This window comes from Schistocerca gregaria, chromosome 8 (genome assembly GCF_023897955.1).
Source record: "Schistocerca gregaria isolate iqSchGreg1 chromosome 8, iqSchGreg1.2, whole genome shotgun sequence".
Classification (NCBI taxonomy): domain Eukaryota; kingdom Metazoa; phylum Arthropoda; class Insecta; order Orthoptera; family Acrididae; genus Schistocerca; species Schistocerca gregaria.
The window spans coordinates 223059162-223080517 of NC_064927.1; the positions used below are offsets into that span (position 1 = coordinate 223059162).

Consider the following 21356-nt stretch of genomic DNA (forward strand, 5'->3'; position numbering starts at 1 on the left):
CACAGCGGACACACCAGGAACCGCGGTGTTGGCCGTCGAATGGCGCTACCTGCGCAGCATTTGTGCACCGCCGCCGTCAGTGTCAGCCAGTTTGCCGTGGCATACGGAGCTCCATCACAGTCTTTAACACTGGTAGCATGCCATGACAGTGTGGACGTGAACCGTATGTGCAGTTGACGGACTTTGAGCGAGGGCGTATAGTGGGCATGCGGGAGGCCGGGTGGACATACCACCGAATTGCTCAACACGTGGGGCGTGAGGTCTCCACAGTACATCGATGTTGTCGCCAGTGGTCGACGGGAGGTGCACGTGGCCGTCGACCTGGGACCGGACCGCAGCGACGCACAGATGCACGCCAAGACCGTAGGATCCTACGCAGTGCCGTAGGGGACCGCACCGCCACTTCCAAGCGAATTAGGGACACTGTTGCTCCTGGGGTATCGGCGAAGACGATTCGCAACCGTCTCCATGAAGCTGGGCTACAGTCCCGCACACCGTTAGGCCGTCTTCCGCTCACGCCCCAACATCGTGCAGCCCGCCTCCAGTGGTGTTGCGACAGGCGTGAATGGAGGGACGAATGGAGACGTGTCGTCTTCAGCGATGAGAGTCGCTTCTGCCTTGGTGCCAATGATGGTCGTATGCGTGTTTGGCGCCGTGCAGGTGAGCGCCACAATCAGGACTGCATACAACCGAGTCACACAGGGCCAACACCCGGCATCATGGTGTGGGGAGCGATCTCCTACACTGGCCGTACACCTCTGGTGATCGTCGAGGGGACACTGAATAGTGCACGGTACATCCAAACCGTCATCGAACCCATCGTTCTACCATTCCTAGAACGGCAAGGGAACTTGCTGTTCCAACAGGAAAATGCACGTCCGCATGTATCCCGTGCCACCCAAAGTGCTGTAGAAGGTGTAAGTCAACTACCCTGGCCAGCAAGATCTCCGGATCTGTCCCCCATTGAGCATGTTTGGGACTGGATGAAGCGTCGTCTCACGCGGTCTGCACGTCCAGCACGAACGCTGGTCCAACTGAGGCGCCAGGTGGAAATGGCATGGCAAGCCGTTCCACAGGACTACATCCAGCATCTCTACGATCGTCTCCATGGGAGAATAGCAGCCTGCATTGCTGCGAAAGGTGGATATACACTGTACTAGTGCCGACATTGTGCATGCTCTGTTGCCTGTGGTTCTGTCAGTGTGATCATGTGAGCATGTGTATCTGACCCCAGGAATGTGTCAATAAAGTTTCCCCTTCCTGGGACAATGAATTCACTGTGTTCTTATTTCAATTTCCAGTAGTGTATTAGATAATGGAAAAATTTACTCCTCCAAATTGCAACTGGACCTCATGGTTTGTAAACAGCTGGCTGGTGTGTTTGAAAAACAATCTTTTGCTGTTCTTCAGTGCACTGTCTTGCAATGTTTTGTGCTGACCCCAGAATCACACATGTACAAAAAATCATGGAGAGTGAGGCAGTAACTGGTACTTGCCCCTCCCAAGTGCTCCCTCACTATGTTCACTGTTAGGACAAGGCTTGCTATCTGAGCAATCACTGAAGCTTTTTTGGTTCCAGTGTTTGTCTCCATATGTCCGGGCAATATTGTTAGCTTTTCCCATCCTTCTCATTAGTGGCCTAACATGGAAAACAGATTTTGTGATGATTGCTTATACAGCTCCAACTTTGTCTCAAGTGAAATCTGAGGTTATTGCTGATAACCCCATACCAAGCATTGCAGTCTCAGTTGTTTCAAGCAACACTGTTTCTCCACCAGTGCCCACTCTGATGATGGAGCTGTCGTATGGGCCATCTCATCACTGAACTTGCCCGTCTTAACACCAGGTTGCAGTGACAGGAAGATGCTGTTCATCTGCCTCGTAATGACAGCCAGGCATGCAGATGGTGCTAGTTTCATAAACATTTTGACAAATCATCTCAACTTTGTACCAAACTATGCATTTACCCAAACTTCCTAGGTGAGTGCCAGTTGGCACGCGTATTTGTGAGCTCATTTAAAGCATCTGCAACAATAGAACTGTACCCATGACAATGGGATCACAGAGACATTTTGCAATGGACAAGCATGCTGGGGAAACTTTGTTAGTGCATTCAGGGTCTGAAATTAGTGTTTATCTCAAGTCACATACTGTGCGCCATATTAGCCTTACCCTGAAGGTAAGGAACTGTGGCGGGGGCAGATATTAAGTAATTGGCCATGCAGACATTTTTCAGTGCAACACTGCATTGTTCTCACGCAAGCTAACACTGGCACTCTGTATGTCATTACTGCAAGCTTGTATTTCAGGTATATGAGCCGCAAGCATGTGGCAACTCTCCTGAAGTTTTATTACGTCAGTGAAAGTATAAGTCAGCATTATCTTATGTGCCATATGTGTGTGTGGTCTTTATCAATATGGAAACAGTTGATGTGGTACGGCTGGGTTGATTGTCGTGGACATCTTCAAGTGGTGGAACCCGGCGGCATCACTCATAATGCAGTTTGATGTAGCAGAGATAGGAGGAGAGCATGACAGTTTAGCAGACATTAATGCACTAAATCTGATGCGACAGAAAAATGATGCAAAAAGTCAGTGCCTAAGATTGCACCTTTGACATCAGCAAACAAACATCCTGGTGGATTGTATCTTACCACTGAAATTCAAAATCAACTGCACTGTTCCAAATGTAACAATGTGGGAACTGTCTTACAACAACAGTGTTGGAGTGCCTTTGATAGAGAACTGCTTGCAATTTTTCTGCCATCAAGCATTTCAGACTTTGGCTTGAAGAGCACATATTCACAGGTTTGGTGATCATATATTACTCATGCTGTTTCAGTGAATTCCTGACCTCAGCTCACCACGTCAATCCAGTCACACGGATTTCAGTGTGCAGTTCACCACTGAGATCCAGCACATTGCCACCATGCCAACATTGTGGCTGACTAACTGTTATGGGATTGTGCATCACTCACCGCCATTGACTGGGGTGCCATGACCATTGATCAAGAATCTGACCCTCTCCTCCTGCAGTATCTTCAGTATACATCATACAATGGATTGCATCTGTAGCTCCTTCCTCTGCAAGGTTCTGAATGAGGAGATTTTATTGCAGACCTATGCCCTTCAGTCCAAAAACAGGGGGGCTGATTGTGACGATTATAGCAATGTGGTCATCCACTGGAAGCAAGACTACTGCATTAAGTATATTATCTTTTCTGTTTTGTATTCTTTGAGATGTGGAGTGTGGACAGTCTGTTATGTGGATGCTCTTTGTGGTGTTGTTTCCTTATCAATGTGTTTAGTGAACAATAAAAATGTTTCAGTTTCCAAACTGTTGTTTGTGTACTTTGTATGAATAGTATACCTCAAGTACCCACAAGCCAAACACACATGTTAATTAGTTCATTTCATGTTCTAGTGAAACATTTTTACAATTAATTGTAATGGTGTGAAATAAGCCATTTTATATTTACATAACACATTTTTGTGTAAATAAGACTAGATTCTGACTTATCATTTAAAGTATTTTTTTTATTAAAAGGTCAGAGAAAGACAAAAGCATACCAACTTCAAGAGGACCATGCTCAATAAAACACTGCAGTTTCAATTAAATCTTCAGGTTGACAATAGCTTTGCTTCTTTCTTTTTTCTTTAATGTGCAATATTATGCCTTCCTTTTCTACTACATGTAATGTATTTCATGTAACATCCCCAAAATATTTTGTCTTTATAAGACAAAATGAGGTGTGCAAAAAGGGATTAACTTCATATATTACACACATAATATCACATATTCTGAAAAATAATAAACAGTAGATTTTCTGAGTTAAACAGCTATTCTGAAAATATTGAGATTGTATGTTTCCATTTGTTTTCAGCTTGTGTATTGAATCAATGAACTGCCAAAATCAAAATCAATAGAATTATCTAACCTACCCCTGCTTACTGCTTCACACACACACACACACACACACACACACACAAATGGTGGTAATCATACTCTCTCACTTTGTCTTTGAATTGTGGGCAGTAGTTCTTTTCTTCATTGTGTTCTGGTAGAAGCATTAGACAATATGGTTCAGGGCCACTAGAGGTTAACAGAAGTGACAGTTCCAAGTGATAGTAAATTGTAAAAAGAAATGTTTCTGAATGGTATTTATAAGAATTTTAATAGTAATAATTTTTTAAAAAAGTCTACAATTTTACAAAATTTTCATACAATACACATATTCTATGAAGCAGTGAATTATTTACATTTTAAATAATGAGTTTCAGCAACAGGACAATGTACCTGAAATAAATAACTTTCACAAAGTTCAAAATTTTGGATTGTCTGGTGCCAGATAGCATTAGTATAGTAACTATCAATCAATCAACTAATGTGTTTATGAGCAGTATTGAATTCAACATAGTGCACAAATGCACTCAAATACTTTTCAAACCATTTATTATTTTAAATGATAAATTATTACATCCTGATTCAACAGCAAGAGAGATCAAAAATAATTCTTTCATTCGTACATGGAACAATACATTTACAAGTGTTTTCCAGTTCTTTGTTGACTGCCAACAGTAGGTGACACCAAATAGTACTTCCTAATTTTGTCTTTATAATGATGGATGTACATAGGATTTAAATTACTTTGTCCATTATCATGTAACAAAATTGATTAATGAACAATTAAAAGATCTTTATACATATGAGAATGTCTAACATCAGCCTTATAACAAATAACATGAAAAATAAAATAAATGACTATTATGGTAACAGAAAGTAGCTAGCAAAAGGCCAGCACATACAAACTAGTAAAACTGATGAACACACATTTTCTGTACATGTGAATGATGACTGAGGAGTGAATTATGCATATCCTTGCAAAATGTATATTGGCATTTTAGAAATAATTCACCAGATGGAAGATACTCCTTTAATTAGTTCATTGGTAATTGTTTTGTGGTAGTTTTCTAGTGTTTTTTTCCCCACATTATATTCCCTGGACAAACATTTCTGTTTTAATCTAGATGATCTGTAATATTCGGGAGTAGATGTTGTGAATGACAAAACGAGCCTCGCAGTTTTCATAAAAAGTGATACTATTGATTGGTATATAACAGATTTGATTATCGTAGGACAGGTTAATAGCTCGTTATTCTTCCTGCAGACCATACATGAATGTTTTATACAATGGAAAGTCACACAAATTTATATATACATTACTCATAATATTAAGAAATAAATGTATGTCAGAATTAATAACATTAAATTGTAAGCACGATAGTAAAGCACATAACATTGAGGGAATTAATCCCTTAATGTGAATGGTAATTATCAAACTTTATTTCAAAAATACTGTTCATTAGACAGTTCACAGAATCTTCAATTAGGAACCTGATGAGAGTGATGAGAAGATGAAACATGTACTGTTGAGCCACATGTATGGTTTGGCAGTGTAGAGCTGCAGGAGGATAAATCAGTATTAACCATTCTGTGTAATTTGGCAGACACAGCAGTGGGGGAACCAAAAGAAATCTTCGTAGAGCTGATTACCACTTCCTTCTAAGGCCACCAATTTCTTCTGGACATACTGTTGCTGACAGCGAGACGTGTAACCATTGGGTATGGTACAAAGACCATTGCACTGGTTTGACCTGAAAAATGAAAGTTTCATCAGATATATCTGTCTTAGGTGAATTAATGAAGACTGTAGTTCTCTACAGTGAAGTTTTTATCTGTGACAAAACAGACAGTGTGTCAGAACAGAACATAAAGTCAGGCCCTCGCCTTTAGCTAGCTGTACTCCTACTCAGTGAGCTATCTTGACATGTCCTCTTGTCTCCCTCAGAATTCCAAACTGTTAGTTAAATTCCTTGTGTATTCCAATCTCCACTACTGGCATGCAGTTTTAATTTTGCCAAACTTTTACTTTAGTGTGTATTTCCCTACGGAGTGGAGGATCAATTCCTGACATTTAATGTTTCTTCAGTATAAGTATAGCAAATATAAAAGGGTTATTAACTGAGATTCACGTTGTTTTTAAACTCCATTAAAAAATAATAATAATAAAAAAAACAATTCTCATAGAAAAAATTTAAAAAATCAATTAACATAATTCTTAAAATTTCAGTGGCATCATACTTAAATTTTACTGAGAACTATTTTAGAACATCATGAAATATTTAGACAAATATGTTAATATGTTTCCATTTAGACTGGACCAACATGGTCTTTCTGTTAGAATGTACACTGAAGTGCCAAAGAAACTGGTATAGGCATGTGTATTCAAATACAGAAATACATAAACAGGCAGAATATGGCACTGCAGTTGACAACACCTATATAAGACGGCAAGTTTCTGGCACAGTTGCAAGATCACTTACTGTTGCTACAGTGGCAGGTTATCAAGATTTAAGTGATTTTGAACATGGTGTTATAATCTGTGCATGAGTGATGGGACACAGCATCTCTGAGGAAGTGATGAAGCGGGGATTTTCCCATACGACCATTTCACGAGTGTACTGTGAATATCAGGAATCCAATAAAAAATCAAATCTCCAACACTGGTGCAGCCGGGAAAAGATCTTACAAGAACAGGACCAGTGATAACTGAAGAGAATCGTTCAACATGACAGAAGTGCAACCCTTTTGCAAATTGCTGCATATTTCAGTGCTGAGCCATTAAATAGCATCAGCATGTGAACCATTCAATGAAACATTATTGATATGGGCTTTTGGAGCCGAAGGACCACTCGTATAGCCTTGATGACTGCATGGCACAAAGCTTTACTCTTTGCCTGGGCCCATCAATATCGACATTAGACTGTTGGTGGCTGGAAACATTGCCTGGTCAGCCGAGTCTCATTTCAAATTGTATCAAGTGGATGGACATGGAAGGGTACGGAGACAACCTGTTGAATCCGTGGATCCTGCATGCCAGCAGGGGACTTTTCAAGCTGGTGGAAGCTCTGTAGTGGTGTGGGTTGTCTGAAGTTGGAGTGATGTGTGACCCCTGATGTGTTTAGATACAACTCTGACAGGTGACACGACAGATACGTAAGCATCCTGCCTGATCAACTGCATCCATTCATGTCCATTGTGCATTCCGACAAACTTGGGCAACTCCAGGAGGACAATGTGACACATGTCTAGAATTGCTGGAGAGTGGCTCCGGAAACACTCTTCTGAGGCAGGTGTACCAGTTTTGTTGGTGCTTCAGAGTATATTCCATAATTGGAAACTCTATTAACAAATGAATTGTTCTGATGTTAAAATTATAATTTCTTAAAAACTGCATTATACTGAGATGTTCATATTAATTTGCATAATATTTAATGGTTCAGAATTTACATTGCATACTGAAGGTGCAGAATGTTTATGGCTTCAATCTGTTCAATTTATGTTTTTTGTCTCATGCATAAAAGATCAGTAGAAAATAGAGCGTTAGCAATATGTATTATGTTTAGGAGGCAAAATGGGAAATGTGTTAGAGATTACAGAAAAGATAATCTTTTTGCGAAGGATGATGTCCCTGCCCAAAGCTGAGACTTACACACAGGTCTCCGTACCCACAAGCTGGGTGTAACGATCATCCACCTCATTGAGGTTCACCACATACATCCAGTTTCCCTGGTTGTTCATGGCAGCTTTGGGCATGACAAATTGCTTTGTGGTTGGGCAAAGTTGATCCTGAGAACCACTGCCACTCTGACGGCGAGATCTTGATCCACTTCTTGCTGCATTGTTTCTGCTGGTGGTGCCACTGCTGCTACTGCCAGTTCCAGGTGAAGTGGCTGTTGCCTCTGCTTTGGAATTGGATCTTGCATATCTGAAAATGCCATGTTAAAGATTTCATGAGTGGTAATTTTCATAAATAATAATTAACAGCATATTCCCACTGTGCCTAGTTACACAGATCCATACAATCTATTTCCTAATCCCAAAGAATTTTATTTTCATTTATGTATTACAAATTCTATGAATCCATATAGTGATAAATCACGTGGATGTGGAATGAGTCAGTTTACATCTTTATAGATGTACAAGAAACATTAATACAATGACAAAAGTGTTGCAATCTGATGACATAAGCTTAAAGGGTGAACAAAAATTAAATAGATATAGTTCAGATAAACATGACATGAACTACTGAAAATAAATTTGGTATGGAAGAAAGAAAATCCATACACTGATCATCTTAGGCAGTGAAGACAAATTACAGCTAACATAATATAAACAGGGACTAGAATATAAAAATAGAAAATACAATAACAAATTACAAAGACAGTCATTGATTAGGCCTACTCTGCAGATACTCACCCAGAGAGTAGAAGGACTTATCCATAAGGTATTTGCTTAATTTCACTTAAAATGTAGGTGGGGAATTAATATGGGCTTTGATAGCAGATGGAAGAGAATTGAAGAGTTTTGTGGCAGAATAATGAACATCTTTTTGTATGATACTTAGCTGTTCTAGGTCTCTGTGTAAATTATTTTTAGAGGTTGTATTGTGATTATGGTATGCACGATTGGATGTAAAAAGAGAATGGTTATTCAAGACAAAAATCATCAAAGAAAATAAGTTCTGATATGTGGTTGTTAACATTTGGAACTTACAGAACAGGCCTCTGCAAGAATATCTTGGATGAATGCCACTCATGATTCTAAATAAGGTGCACTAGCATTTTTTTCAGCATTAAAATATGCAGAAAATGAGTTCTGGATGGCACAAGGACAACAGACTTGTACAGGTTTAACCAACAGATGATTTCCAAAGATGTGATATCTTTTCATTGTGATATAAGAAAGAATTCAATATTTCTTATGACAGCCATGTCAAACATTATAGACACAGAATTACCGAGGAACAAGGAATGGGAATGATTTAAACGGTGAAAGATACAATTCATGAGTTTTTGCAAGTTTGAGTTCATTGTTTCCAGACTGCCTGGTATTTGTATGGATAAATCCACTATAGCTGTTTTGTCATTAATGTTATGATAAGGCAACTGACAATGGACTAATTGTGTGTGGAAACAATGCCATTCATTCATTTCACTTCATTCAGGTCATGTAATTGTGGTGCATCTTTTTCGTATAATGTTTTTTTATAGTCAATGATGAGCGTTACTTGTGCTAATATTTTATAAATTGCAGGTTTAAATATTTGTACCTTTCAGAGAAGACCATGTGACAAATATATGGATCCAGAACTAAATTTTCACTCTGCAGAGAAGTGTGTGCTGATATGAAACTTCCTGGCAGATTAAAACTGTGTGCCGAAATGAGACTTGAACTCAGGACCTATGCCTTTTGCGGGCAAGTGCTCTACCAACTGAGTTACCCAAGCAAACTTGTGACGCATTGTCACAGCTTTAATTCTGCCATTTCTTGCTCGTGTAGGGCAAAGGTCATGAGTTCGAGTCTCATTCCAGCACACAGTTTTAATCTGCCAGTAAGTTTCAAATATGTGGATGTAAATTACTGCCAGAGTCAGCTCAGTACATGCACTGCCTCCTTTCCAATCAAAGGCATGAGGAAAAACTTAACAGAAAAACCTCTGTTATCTCATGGGTGCCAGCCAGTCCTACGTCTTGATCCCAATATGCAACATTCTTGTTGATATGATGCCCATTACTTAACAAAGAGGAATTGCATAATGAATAGTTCTAGTGACCATTCCTGGTTTAACTTCCTCACTTTACTTTGAAACTGTGCCAGTACTATGGAATTAATGGGTTTCACTGTAAATGGAGCAATATGAGTTTAATCTCAAATAAGGAAAGTTGTCTTTCTGCTGACAGCATAGGCCGTATGCAGATTGTATGCGTGTTGTCTTTTCCCCTGCTCCTATGATGCAAGAACTGGTGCATAGAGTGTACGTTTAGTGGTTTTTCTTTTGTTCATGTATTATACTATGTAGGTGTGATATGACCAAGAAAACTACATGTTGAGTTAAATTGGGATTTTTTTAAATTCATGGACTAGGAGGAACATGAGCATGTGTAACAAAATTACCTTGCCCTTAAATTCATATCTCCTGTGATTATAGGTGTGAGAGCAAGTCTTTTTTAGGCTTTCCCAGGTGGAATGCTTTAAAAGCCATCCCGATAAATGAATTGTCACACAAAAAAGAAGTATGTTTGAATCAATGTAACATGATTCATCTGAATATTACAGGACTAAAAACTAAAATTAATGAATTTCGTATATGTGTGCATGATACAGAATGTCGAGAATAGAATGCTAAGTAAAAAAAAGTAGTTGTGTATGTGAAAAATCACAACAAGTTCAAATATATGGAAACCAGTACTGTCTGCTTAGGTCATCACCTGGGTGCCTGTACTTGTGAACTTTGGTTGCCAGTGACGTCTTTTATAGTTATTATAATTTATAAATCCCCATTGGAAAACTTAAAAATATGATGAGGAAGATTTGAGTTATTTTTATGCCAGCTGGCAGACAAAAGAAAGGAAGTGATAGTATGTGGGATTTTAATATTAATTTTCTGAAAGATTCAGATAAAAGAAATTATTTGGAAATGTAACTTAACATTTGTGATCTTGAGTTCAGTTATTAATTTTCCCATTGGCATTACGCATGAAATCAGTACACTAGCAGACAATATTTTTGTAGCTGATCATTTAATTATATAAATGTTTATCCAGAAGTGAATGGCCTCTTTGACATCGACGCACATTTGTTGTCATTGTGGTCTTCAGTTCTGAGACTGGTTTGTGCGTCTCTCCATGTTACTCATTCCAGTGCAAGCCTCTTCCTGTCTCCTTAACTACTGCAACTATAGCCATTTGAGCCTACTCTCAATATTCATCCCTTGGTCTCCCTCTTCAGTTTTTAGCTTTTAGCCCCCCCCCCCCCCTCTCTCTCTCTCTCTCTCTCTCTCTCTCTCTCTCTCTCTCTCTCTCTCTCTCTCTCTCTCTCTCTCTCTCTCCCCCTCCCCTTCAGTACCAAATTTATGATCCCTTGATGGCTCAAGATATGTCCTATCAACTAATCTTTAGTTTTAGTCAAGATGGTCCATATATTATATTGTTCTCCAATTTCATTCTTTACCTCCTTATCAGTTACTCGATCTATCCATGCGATCTTCAGCATTCATATGTGGCACTATGTTTAAAAGGCTTCTATTCTTTTCATTTCTGAACTGTTTGTCATACATGTCACACATTTGTACAAGGCAAACTTTCACATAAATACCTTCAGAAAAGTGTTCCTAACACTTAAATCTAGATTAGCTGTTAACAGACTCCTCTTTTGAGAAATACTCTTTTTCGTTATAGCCAGATTGCATTATCATCCTCTCTACTTCAACCATCATCAGGTATTTTTATTTCCAGATAACAGAACTAATCGATTGGTTTTAATGTCTCATTTTATCATTTTATAAACTAATTCCTTCAGCATTGCGTGATCTGGCTACATTCCATTGCCCTCGTTTTACATGTCGATGTTTATCTTATAACATCTTTTCAAGACACTATCCATTCTAATCAGCTGCTCTTCCAAGTCCTTTGTGATCTATGGCAGAATTACAATATCTTCAGAAAATCTCAGTTTTTATATTTTCTTCCAGAACTATAATTTCCTCTTTAATTTCCCCTTGGTTTCCTTTACTGCTTGCTCAATATGCAGATTAAATAACATCAGGGATAGCTACAACCCTGTCTCACTTCTTTCTCAACTACTTATTCCCTGTCATGTCCTTCAGCTCTTGCAAAAAAAGGGGGCCATTGTACATATCTTACCTGATAACAGTGATGTGATATGGAAAACAAAGTAATTAATGAAGAGACAACAGAAAGTTTCAAGGAAGCCTTGTGGGAAGCTGATGGAGGGATATGCATAACATGACAAATGTTGATTCTAAATTTATCATATTATAGGTGAATTTTTATAAATCTTAAACAGCTGCTTTCCAAAGAAAAAATAATGTGTGGTGCTGACAAGAAATGAAATAGCATTAGATTCCAAAATAAATCAAAATATCATGTGCTCTGGAAAGGAAATTGTATGAAATTGTTAAGACAGATGGAAAGTGGGACTGATTTTATATTGCAAGAGTTATTGTGCCGTCTTAAGGAAAGTGATTAAAAACATGCTTTGTAATGTCTGCAATTAGTAACCCAGTTAACAAATAAATCTATGTGGGCAATAGTAAAAAGAAAAACTAGGAAATCAGTTAAAGAAAAGAAAACAGAAAAATAATGAATGATAGCAGTCAGATAGCAATAACTAATTCCTGGAAATATCTCAGATCACCGTCATGAACAGTTCAAGGGATAAAGCAATAAAAGTTATACCACATAGGCTACATATGGCGAACCACAATCAGCCCATGCTATGCAGAAGAAGTTAAGAATGTATAAGGCGCAGTAAACTGGAAATGAGATGGATGAATAAAGTAAGTAAACTGTTTATTATTTGAAAGTAATCACCATAATTATTAATTTACTTATTCCACTGTGAGTCAAGAGTGTCATGGCCTTCATAGAAAAATGTTTGCATTGCCTATGTTAGTATGATTGTACTCAGGCATGCACCTCTTTGTCTGAAGCAAACTGGCTGCAATGAATCTTGTTCTTCAGGGTTTCAAAAATATGGAAATGGCATGGGGAGATATTGAGGATGTGTAAGGTCTTCCAAACAGCCCTGTTCTCTCCCCACGCAATTCCTATATTTTTGGAGCCATGAAGAACGGCATTCATTACCATCCATTTCCTTCAGATGGTACATGCCTAGCTACTGCCGTAGTTCCATTGCACTGTCTTGTCTTACTTTGGAATCATGGTGATTACTTTTGAAATAATAAACAGTGTAGCTTACTTACTCTTTTCCACCTGTCTAATTTTAATTTGACAGCCCCTTATAATCCAGCCATTGAAATCAAGTGTGCGATTATGAGAGACAGAGATTGAACATAATTTAGGATAAGAATATCACTTTAAAAAACAATAGCATAAGAGAATAATTTAAACTGTCAGCATGTTGCCAAATTTTTCACTGAGAAAGTGTACTATAATTGTAAAACTGACTCATTCTATATGTATGAGAGGTGAGTGGCATATGATCCACAGAACATGGAAATAACTAATTCCATAACTTAATTTACAGGCAGTTTAGTTCGTGTATAACCTACTGATGGGCTGTGCTGCAGTGCCGGTATGCAGATATGATGCAGTGAGGAAGAGGTTACTGAATTGCAGGTAAGTTAAAACTTATTATTGCCGTTTTATGATTCCTCAGTTTTACTGTCGCGCATCATCTTTGACCACATTACAGTTACTTTGATATGGAAGCTTTAAACAACCAGCAAACAAAGCTATCTGAATGGACATCCAGTTTTTTCAAAAAATTATGATTGGAAATTCTCCCTAGGGGATATTGAAGCACCAGGCAAGACTTAAGTGTGCTTGAAATTCATGTCCTCTTACGGTCCTAGCATCCTTTTTTCGTAGCTCATAGCTGGGGTTTCTTGTCAGAAAATTCGACACACATTCAGCTTCACGGCTGCTCCAGCGCTTACGATTAGGCAATCCCTTCGACACCTCTCACGTGAGGTTTGCCTGCTTCAGGCTCCACATGGTGTGGCAGCAGTGTTGAACGTTGTCAAGAACGTCGTCCTGTTCTCATCGCACCGCGAACTGTCGTTTTCGACGGCGAAGTGTGAGAAAAATCATCACCCCATGGCAAGGCGTGGTTTCATCGACGTACTTTATGCCTCCCTCTGTGGTCGTTTCGCGCCGATTCTGAACGGAAGTGTGTCTCAAATGTTTTCCTCGACCACCCATAGGAAATCCGCGTAATTTCAACGCTGGGTGTCGCGGTTCTGACCTACATCATGGAAGCGTCAAAAGAAGGTGTGAAATGTGCCTAAGAGGGCGGGTGATGATTTTCCCATCGTGCGACACGTCTACGATGGCTTTGGGTAGAATTGTGGTGTAATTTGGTGCCAGTGTGGCAACTCACGTTACAGCTGGGTGAGCTTCTGACCTCTGGCCTTTTCTTGCATATTTCGATACTTTGCTGTTGACAGTGTCGCCGAGCCAAAGGGTGACGTCACAGGGCGCCAAGCATCTGTACAATTACAAAGAAAGGTTGTAGGCACCTTTGAGCCAAACTTCAAAGTTGTGTGTTGGAATTGGAGGCAATTACGGGATTTGGAAACAGTGATACTTTAATTTTGTTTCGCAGTGTAAATATTGAACGTGTGGAGGCCTCTTATTTACTGGAGGTGTCGGGAAAGATGCAGACACGATGGCCCGAAAGCAGAGATTTGCGGACACTGTCAGCTCGAGGAAAGGCTTCCGTCGTGCGGAGGGATCAGTGCCCGAACTACCAGCGCAGGTGGTGTCCACGAATCTCCAGCAAACCCTGCTGTCCGCGTATCTCTGGTATTCGTTTCAGGTATACTGGGCGCAAATTTCACAGATTTTTGTAAGAATGCAAAATTTTACTGGGTAGAAATTTCATATATTTGAAGAAATTACCCACTCACACAGAGAAGCGTATACTTAAAATTCTCACTTGACACGTTCAGGCCGTTGCTGCGAAGTGTTTCTCGCTGTGGGGCGACGCATGTACCCGTGTTTTCCTTAATCGCGCTACTTTTCATATTTCTCACCGTGTGGCGGTGGTTGTATTCAAACGTCGTAGACTATTATTTTAATATACTGAAATTTGATTTTGAAACTGGCATAAATGAAGTATTCGTGCGGCACGCGTTTCTCAACCATGTACAATAATGATATGCATCTAGTGACTAACAACTGAATCCTAAAACGGCAACTAATTTTAAAAGAATTTTGAGGGTGTAGTTTTCCTGCGCAGTAACTAAAAAATATACTTAGATAGGCAGCAATATCTTAAAATGTGCTTAATACGAGGGTCACTCCAAAAGAAATGTACACTGTTTTTGTAAAAATACAGTTTTCATTCTGCATGTGTGAAAGTTTTACAGTGTGTAGATACATCCTTCCCGCTTGTTTTCAAACTTAGTTCAACCTGTTCCCGTGAGTGGCACCGTCACAGCATGTCTTCAAGATGGCTGCTACACTTGACGTTCGTCAGAAGCAACGTGCTGTCATAGAATTCCTGAGCTGTTGAAACGAGATAGTGGGAAACATCCACAAGAGGTTGAAAAAGGTGTATGGAGATGCTGCTGTCGATCGCACTACAGTTAGTCGGTGGGCAAGCAGGTTACGTGATGAAAGCGGGCACGGCAATATTGAGGATTGTCCTCGCAGCAGCAGGCCTTGTACTGCACACACTCCAGACAGTATGCAGAGTGTTAACGAATTGGTGACTGCTGACAGACGCATCCCAGTGAACGAATTGTCACGCTACGTTGGGATGGGGGAAGGAAGTGTTTGCAATATACTGAAAGTTTAAAAAGGTTTGTGCCAAGTGGGTTCCCAGGATGTTGACAGTGGCTCATAAAGAAACAAGAAAAACAGTATGCAGCAAACTTTTGGAACAGTACGAGTATGGTGGAGATAAATTTCTTGGAAGAATTGTGACAGGTGATGAAACATGGCTTCATAATTTTTCACCAGAGACGAAGAGGCAATCAATGGTGTGGCATCATGCAAATTCACCCAAGAAAAAAATTCAAAACCACACCTTTTGCTGGAAAAGTTATGGCTGTGGCGTTTTTCAGTTCCGAAGGACTCTTGCTTGTGGACATCATGCCAAGTGGAGCCACCATAAATTCTGATGCATATGTGACGACACTGAAGAAACTTCTAGCTTGACTGAGTCGTGTTCAACCACATCGGCAAAAGCAGGATATTTTGCTGTTGCACGACAATGCAGTGCCACATGTCAGTCAAAAAACCATGGAAGCGATCACAAAACTCGGACGGACAACACTGAAACACCTACCTTACAGTCCTGACCTGGCTCCATGTGACTATCATCTCGTTGGGAAACTGAAAGACTCTCTTCGTGGAACAAGGTTTGAAGATGATGACTCCCTTGTACACTCTGTCAAACCGTGGCTCCAATAGGTTGGTCCAGAATTTTACCGTGCGGGTATACAGGCGCTGGTTCCAAGATGGCGAAATGCAGTTGAGAGGGATGGAAATTATGTGGAGAAATGAAAATACTGTTCCTAAGGGATGTATCTACACACTGTAAAACTTTCAAACATGTAGAATAAAAGACGGATTAAAAAATAGTGTGCATTTCTTCTGGAGTGGCCCTCATATTAGTTAACATTAGTTGATGCTGGTGAGCCGGCCGGGGTGGCCGAGCGGTTCTAGGCGCTACAGCATGGATGTGTCTGATGTCCTTAGGTTTAAGTAGTTCTAAGTTCTAGGGGACTGATGACCTCAGATGTTAAGTCCCGTAGTGCTCAGAGCCATTTTTTTTATGCTGGTGAATTCGGTCGTGAGCTTAGTAAAGTTTGCTGCTTGCACTTGGAGCAGAGCGGTAAGTAGCGTCGTCACTACTGGGTTTGAGGGTGTGAGAGGGAGAATGTTCTTTCCTTCTTCCAGTGCTGACAACTGGCAGGTGGTGCTACTCGTACCCATCAGCTACTGTGTTACATATTTCAATCGTAAGTTACATGCATTCGTGAATGCGCATTATTGAGACTGTCATCTTTGAACACTGTACATATTTTTAGCAAGGAATACGAAATTAAATTTGAGTAAAGCTATTGCAATACGACGAGAAATCAGAAGAAAAATGACATTAAAAACACTGAATAAACATTTGTGATCGTGTCATCTATTGCATAGTGCATTTAAATGTAAGTATGATTTCAATTATTAGTCAGCCTTGACGGCTCAAACGTACTAATTTCATTAGGTTTCCAATTAATAATAAGACAGGCCCATATGCGGCCATAGTTGCTGCCACATAATGTCAGCAATGTAACGGTCCTTGGGGAAGAACGTTTGATGACCACTGTTTTAACGTTTTGAGAGAGTACATAAAATAGTTTTTCTCTAAATTAATCACAAATTATGTTAAATCTCATTTGTTCAGAAAGCAGACGAATCACACAAAATTGTATTCACAGCTGTTTGCCGCACTTGGGTGTTAAGTAAGACACCATACGTTTGTGTACTGCTGGTACAATAATTGGTATAGTCGAGCGTGAGCCACAGGTAATACAAGCTGCCCGATGGGAGGATCTAGCGCAGTGACCGTCAAACGTCTTTGCTCAGCAGCCAATACTGACATTGCGATGCGGCACCTCGGACCGCATATGTGCCGAGTTTATTATTAATTGGTAACCTACATAAATTAGTATGTTGTGAACACCCAGCAGACAAGCTGTAGTCAGGCCGCGAAAAGTTGGCCGCCGACCGCGCTGTACTTATCGCTAAAAGTTGGCGCCACTCGGAAAAGTTCGACTGCTTTCAGCTTCATGTTGTTGCCATCCTCAATGATCCCAGAGTTGTGACACTGTAATATTTATCTGACGAAGTGTTATTGTGTTGTCTGTGTAAGCGGATGATTAATTAAGAAATTGTCTTCTTTTTCTTCTTACTCTTCTTCTTCTTCTTCTTCTTCTTGTTCTTCTCCTCGTGGCGTTTCTTAGCCTTTTCAAGTTTCCTCCATTCTGCCCTCTCCAGTATCTATCCTAAGGACACGTCCAAGCCAGGTTGTTCTCCGAATTTTTGGTGTTTCCAGAAACCATTGTTATCCTGAACTGCCCCATAGATCTTGCGCAGAATCCTGCTTCCAAAAATGCTGAGCTGCTGCTCATCAGTACTTCTTTGTGTCCATGTTTCCCATCCGTACGTTACAACAGTAACATAATTGTAATTATCTTTGAAGGGACTATGGAAAATTGGAAATTGGAAACTTGTGCTAAGGTCTTATGGGACCAAACTGCTGAGGTTATCGGTCCTTAAGCTTACGCACTACTTAAACTAACTTACTATAACGACAACACACACACCCATGCCCGAGGGAGGACTCGAACCTCTGACGGAGGGAGCCGAGCGGAGATTGACAAGGCGCCCTAGACCGCGCTGCTACCCCGCGCCGCATTGGACTATGCAATATCAGACACGATCACATATGTTTGCTAACTGTTTTGAACGTTTCTTCTACTCATTGCGTTTTATTGCAACAGCCTTCGTTAATTTAATGTTCCTTACTGCAAATAAGTGCCGCATTTGAAAATGATTGTGTCTGTAACGCGCGTTCACGAATCGATGTTAGTTCTGTGTCAAAATTTATACCGTACCGAAGTCCGAAGCGACTGGAAAAAAGCACATGCGACTTCTGTGTACAAAAAGGGCAAAAGAACGAACGCGCAAAATTACAGACCAATGTCCCTAACTTTAGCCTACTGCAGAATCCTTGAAAATATTCTCAGTTTGAATGTAATCAATTTTCTTGAGACCGAGAAACTTATGTCCAGGAATGAGCATGGTTTTAGAAAGCATCGCTTACGCTTTTCTCGCGTGATACTCTGCGAACTATGGATGAAGGGTAAGATCCAATATTTCTAGATTTCGGGAAAGCGTTTGACACGGTGCTATTCCTGGCTGTTAAAGAAGGTACAAGCCTATGGAACAGGTTCGCACACTTCTTAACTCACAGAATCCAGCATGTTGTCCTCGACGGCGAGTGTTCATCAGAGGAGTGCCCCAGGGAAGTGTGACAGAACCGCAGTTTTTCTCTATCTGTGGTTCTTTGCTGATGATGCTGTTGGGTACCGTGAGGTGTCAGAATTGTGTGACTGTAGGAGCATACAAGATGAATTAGACAAAATTTCCAGTTGCTGTGATGAATGGCAGCTGGTTCCAAATGTAGGAGAATGCAAATTAATACGGATGAGTAGGAAAAGCAAACGCGTAATTTTCGGATACAGCATTAGTAGTGTCGTGCTAAACATAGTCACGGCGTTTAAATATCTGGGCGTAACGTTGCGAAGCGATATGAAACGAAACGAGAACGTGAGGATTGTGGTAGCGAAAGCGAACGGCCGACTTCTGTTCATTGGAAGAATTTTAGGAATGGTTCAATTGCTCTGAGCACTATGGGACTTAACATGTGAGGTCATCAGACAGCTAAACTTATAACTACTTAAACCGAACTAACCTAAGGACATCACACACCGGCGGCCGATGTTGGCCGAGCGGCTCTGAGCGCTTCAGTCTGAAACCGCGCGACCTCTACGGTCGCAGGTTCGAATCCTTCCTCGGGCAAGGATGTGTGTGATGTCCTTAGGTTAGTTAGGTTTAAGTAGTTCTAAGTTCTAGGGGACTGATAACCTTAGATGTTAAGTCCTATAGTGCTCAGGGCCATTTGAGCCACATCACACACTTCCATGCCCGAGGCAGAATTCGAACCTGCGACCGTAGCAGCAGCGCGGTTCCGGACTGTAGCGCTTGGAACCGCTCAGCCACAGCAGCCGGCGAAGAATTTTAGGGAAGTGTGGTTCATCTTTAAAAAAATATGACTCTGACCACTATGGGACTTAACATCTATGGTCATCAGTCCCCTAGAACTTAGAACTACTTAAACCCAACTAAGCTAAGGACATCACACAACACCCAGTCATCACGAGGCAGAGAAAATCCCTGATCCCGCCGGGAACCGAACCAGGGAACCCGGCTGTGGGAAGCGAGAACGCTACCGCACGACCACGAGCTGCGGACTCATCTTTAAAGATGACTGCATATAGGATGATAGCGTCACCCTTTCTTGAGTACCGTTGGAGTATTTGAGATCCGTACCAGGTCGGATTCGAGGAGGACATCGAAAGAATTCAGAGGCAGGTTGCTAGATTTGTTACTGGTAGGTTCGAACGACACGAAAGTGTTACGGAGATGCTTCGGGAACGAAAACGGGAACCCCTGGAGGGGAAGCGACATTCTTTTCGAGGAACACCATTGAGGACATATACAACACCAGCATTTGAAGTCGACTGCAGAACGTTTCTGTTGCCTCCAATATACACTACTGGCCATTAAAATTGCAACACCATGAAGAAATGCAGATGATAAACGGGTATTCATTGGACACATATATTATACTAGAACTGACATGTGATTGCATTTTCACGCAATTTGGGTGCATAGACCCTGTGAAATCAGTACCCAGAACAACCACCTCAGGCCGTAATAACGGCCTTGATACGCCTGGACATTGAGTCAAACGAAGCTTGGATGGCGTGTACAGCTGCCCATGCAGCTTCAACACGATACCACAGGTCATCAAAAGTAGTGACTGGCGTATAGTTACGAGCCAGTTGCTCAGCCACCATTGACCAGACGTGTTCAACTGGTGAGAGATCTGGAGAATGTGCTGGCCAGGGCAGCAGTCGAACATTTTCTGTATCCAGTAAGGCCCCTACAGGACGTGCAACATACGGTCGTGCGCTATCCTGCTGAAATATAGGGTTTCGCAGCAATCGAATGAAGGGTATAGCCACGGGTCGTAACACATCTGAAATGTAACGTCCTCTGTTCAAAGTGCCGTCAATGCGAACAAGAGGTGACCGAGACGTGTAACCAATGGCACCCCATACCATCACGCCGGGTGATACGCCAGTATGGCGATGATGAATACACGCTTCCAATGTGCGTTCACCGCGATGTCGCCAAACACAGATGCGACCATCATGATGCTGTAAACAGAACCTGGATTCATCCGAAAAAATGACGTTTTGCCATTCGTGCACCCAGGTTCGTCGTTGAGTACACCATCGCAGGCGCTCCTGTCTGTGATGCAGCGTCAAGGGTAGCCGCAGCCATGGTCTCCGAGCTGTTAGTCCATGTTGCTGCAAACCTCGTTTAACTGTTCGTGCAGATGGTTGTCGTCTTGCAAACGTTCCCGCCTGTTGACTCAGGGATCGAGACGTGGCTGCACAATCCGTTACAGCCATGCTGATGATACAAGGCCGTTGGGATCCAGCACGGCGTTCCGTATTACCTTTTTGAACCCACCGATTCCGTATTCTGCTAACAATCATTGGATCTCGATCAACGCGAGCAGCAATGTCGCGATACGATAAACCGCAATCGCAATAGGCTACAATCCGACCGTTATCAAAGACGGAAACGTGATGGTACGCATATCTCCTCCTTACACGAGGCATCACAACAACGTTTCACGAGGCAACGCCGGTCAATTGCTGTTTGTGTATGAGAAATCGATTGGAAACTTTCCTCATGTCAGCACGTTGTAGGTGTCGCCACCGGCGCCAACCTTGTGTGAATGCTCTGAAAAGTCATCGTCGTGTAACTATTTTAATGGCCAGTAGTGTATGTTTCGCGTAGGGGCCACGAAGATAAGATGCGAGATATTAGGGCTCATACGGAGGCACATATACAGTCGTTTTACCCGTGTTGTATTTGCGACTGGAACA

At 41.2% G+C, this 21356-nt stretch overlaps 1 protein-coding gene across 6 annotated transcripts in view; it reads right to left on the reverse strand.

Moving 5' to 3' along the window:
• Positions 1-4156: 4156 nt before the first annotated feature.
• Positions 4157-21356, reverse strand: part of LOC126285410 (protein spaetzle 5) — a 310585-nt gene continuing 293385 nt past the window's right edge. For 4 of the 6 annotated variants that reach the window (XM_049984767.1, XM_049984769.1, XM_049984766.1 and 1 more), the window contains exons 5-6: positions 7554-7829; positions 4157-5655 (exon numbers count right to left, since the gene is read on the reverse strand). In XM_049984767.1, the coding sequence (XP_049840724.1) occupies positions 5484-5655; positions 7554-7829 (448 nt within the window). In that variant the 3' untranslated portion in view covers positions 4157-5483. The remainder of the gene's footprint in view (positions 5656-7553; positions 7830-21356) is intronic. The other 2 variants (XM_049984770.1, XM_049984771.1) reach the window with 1 other exon arrangement.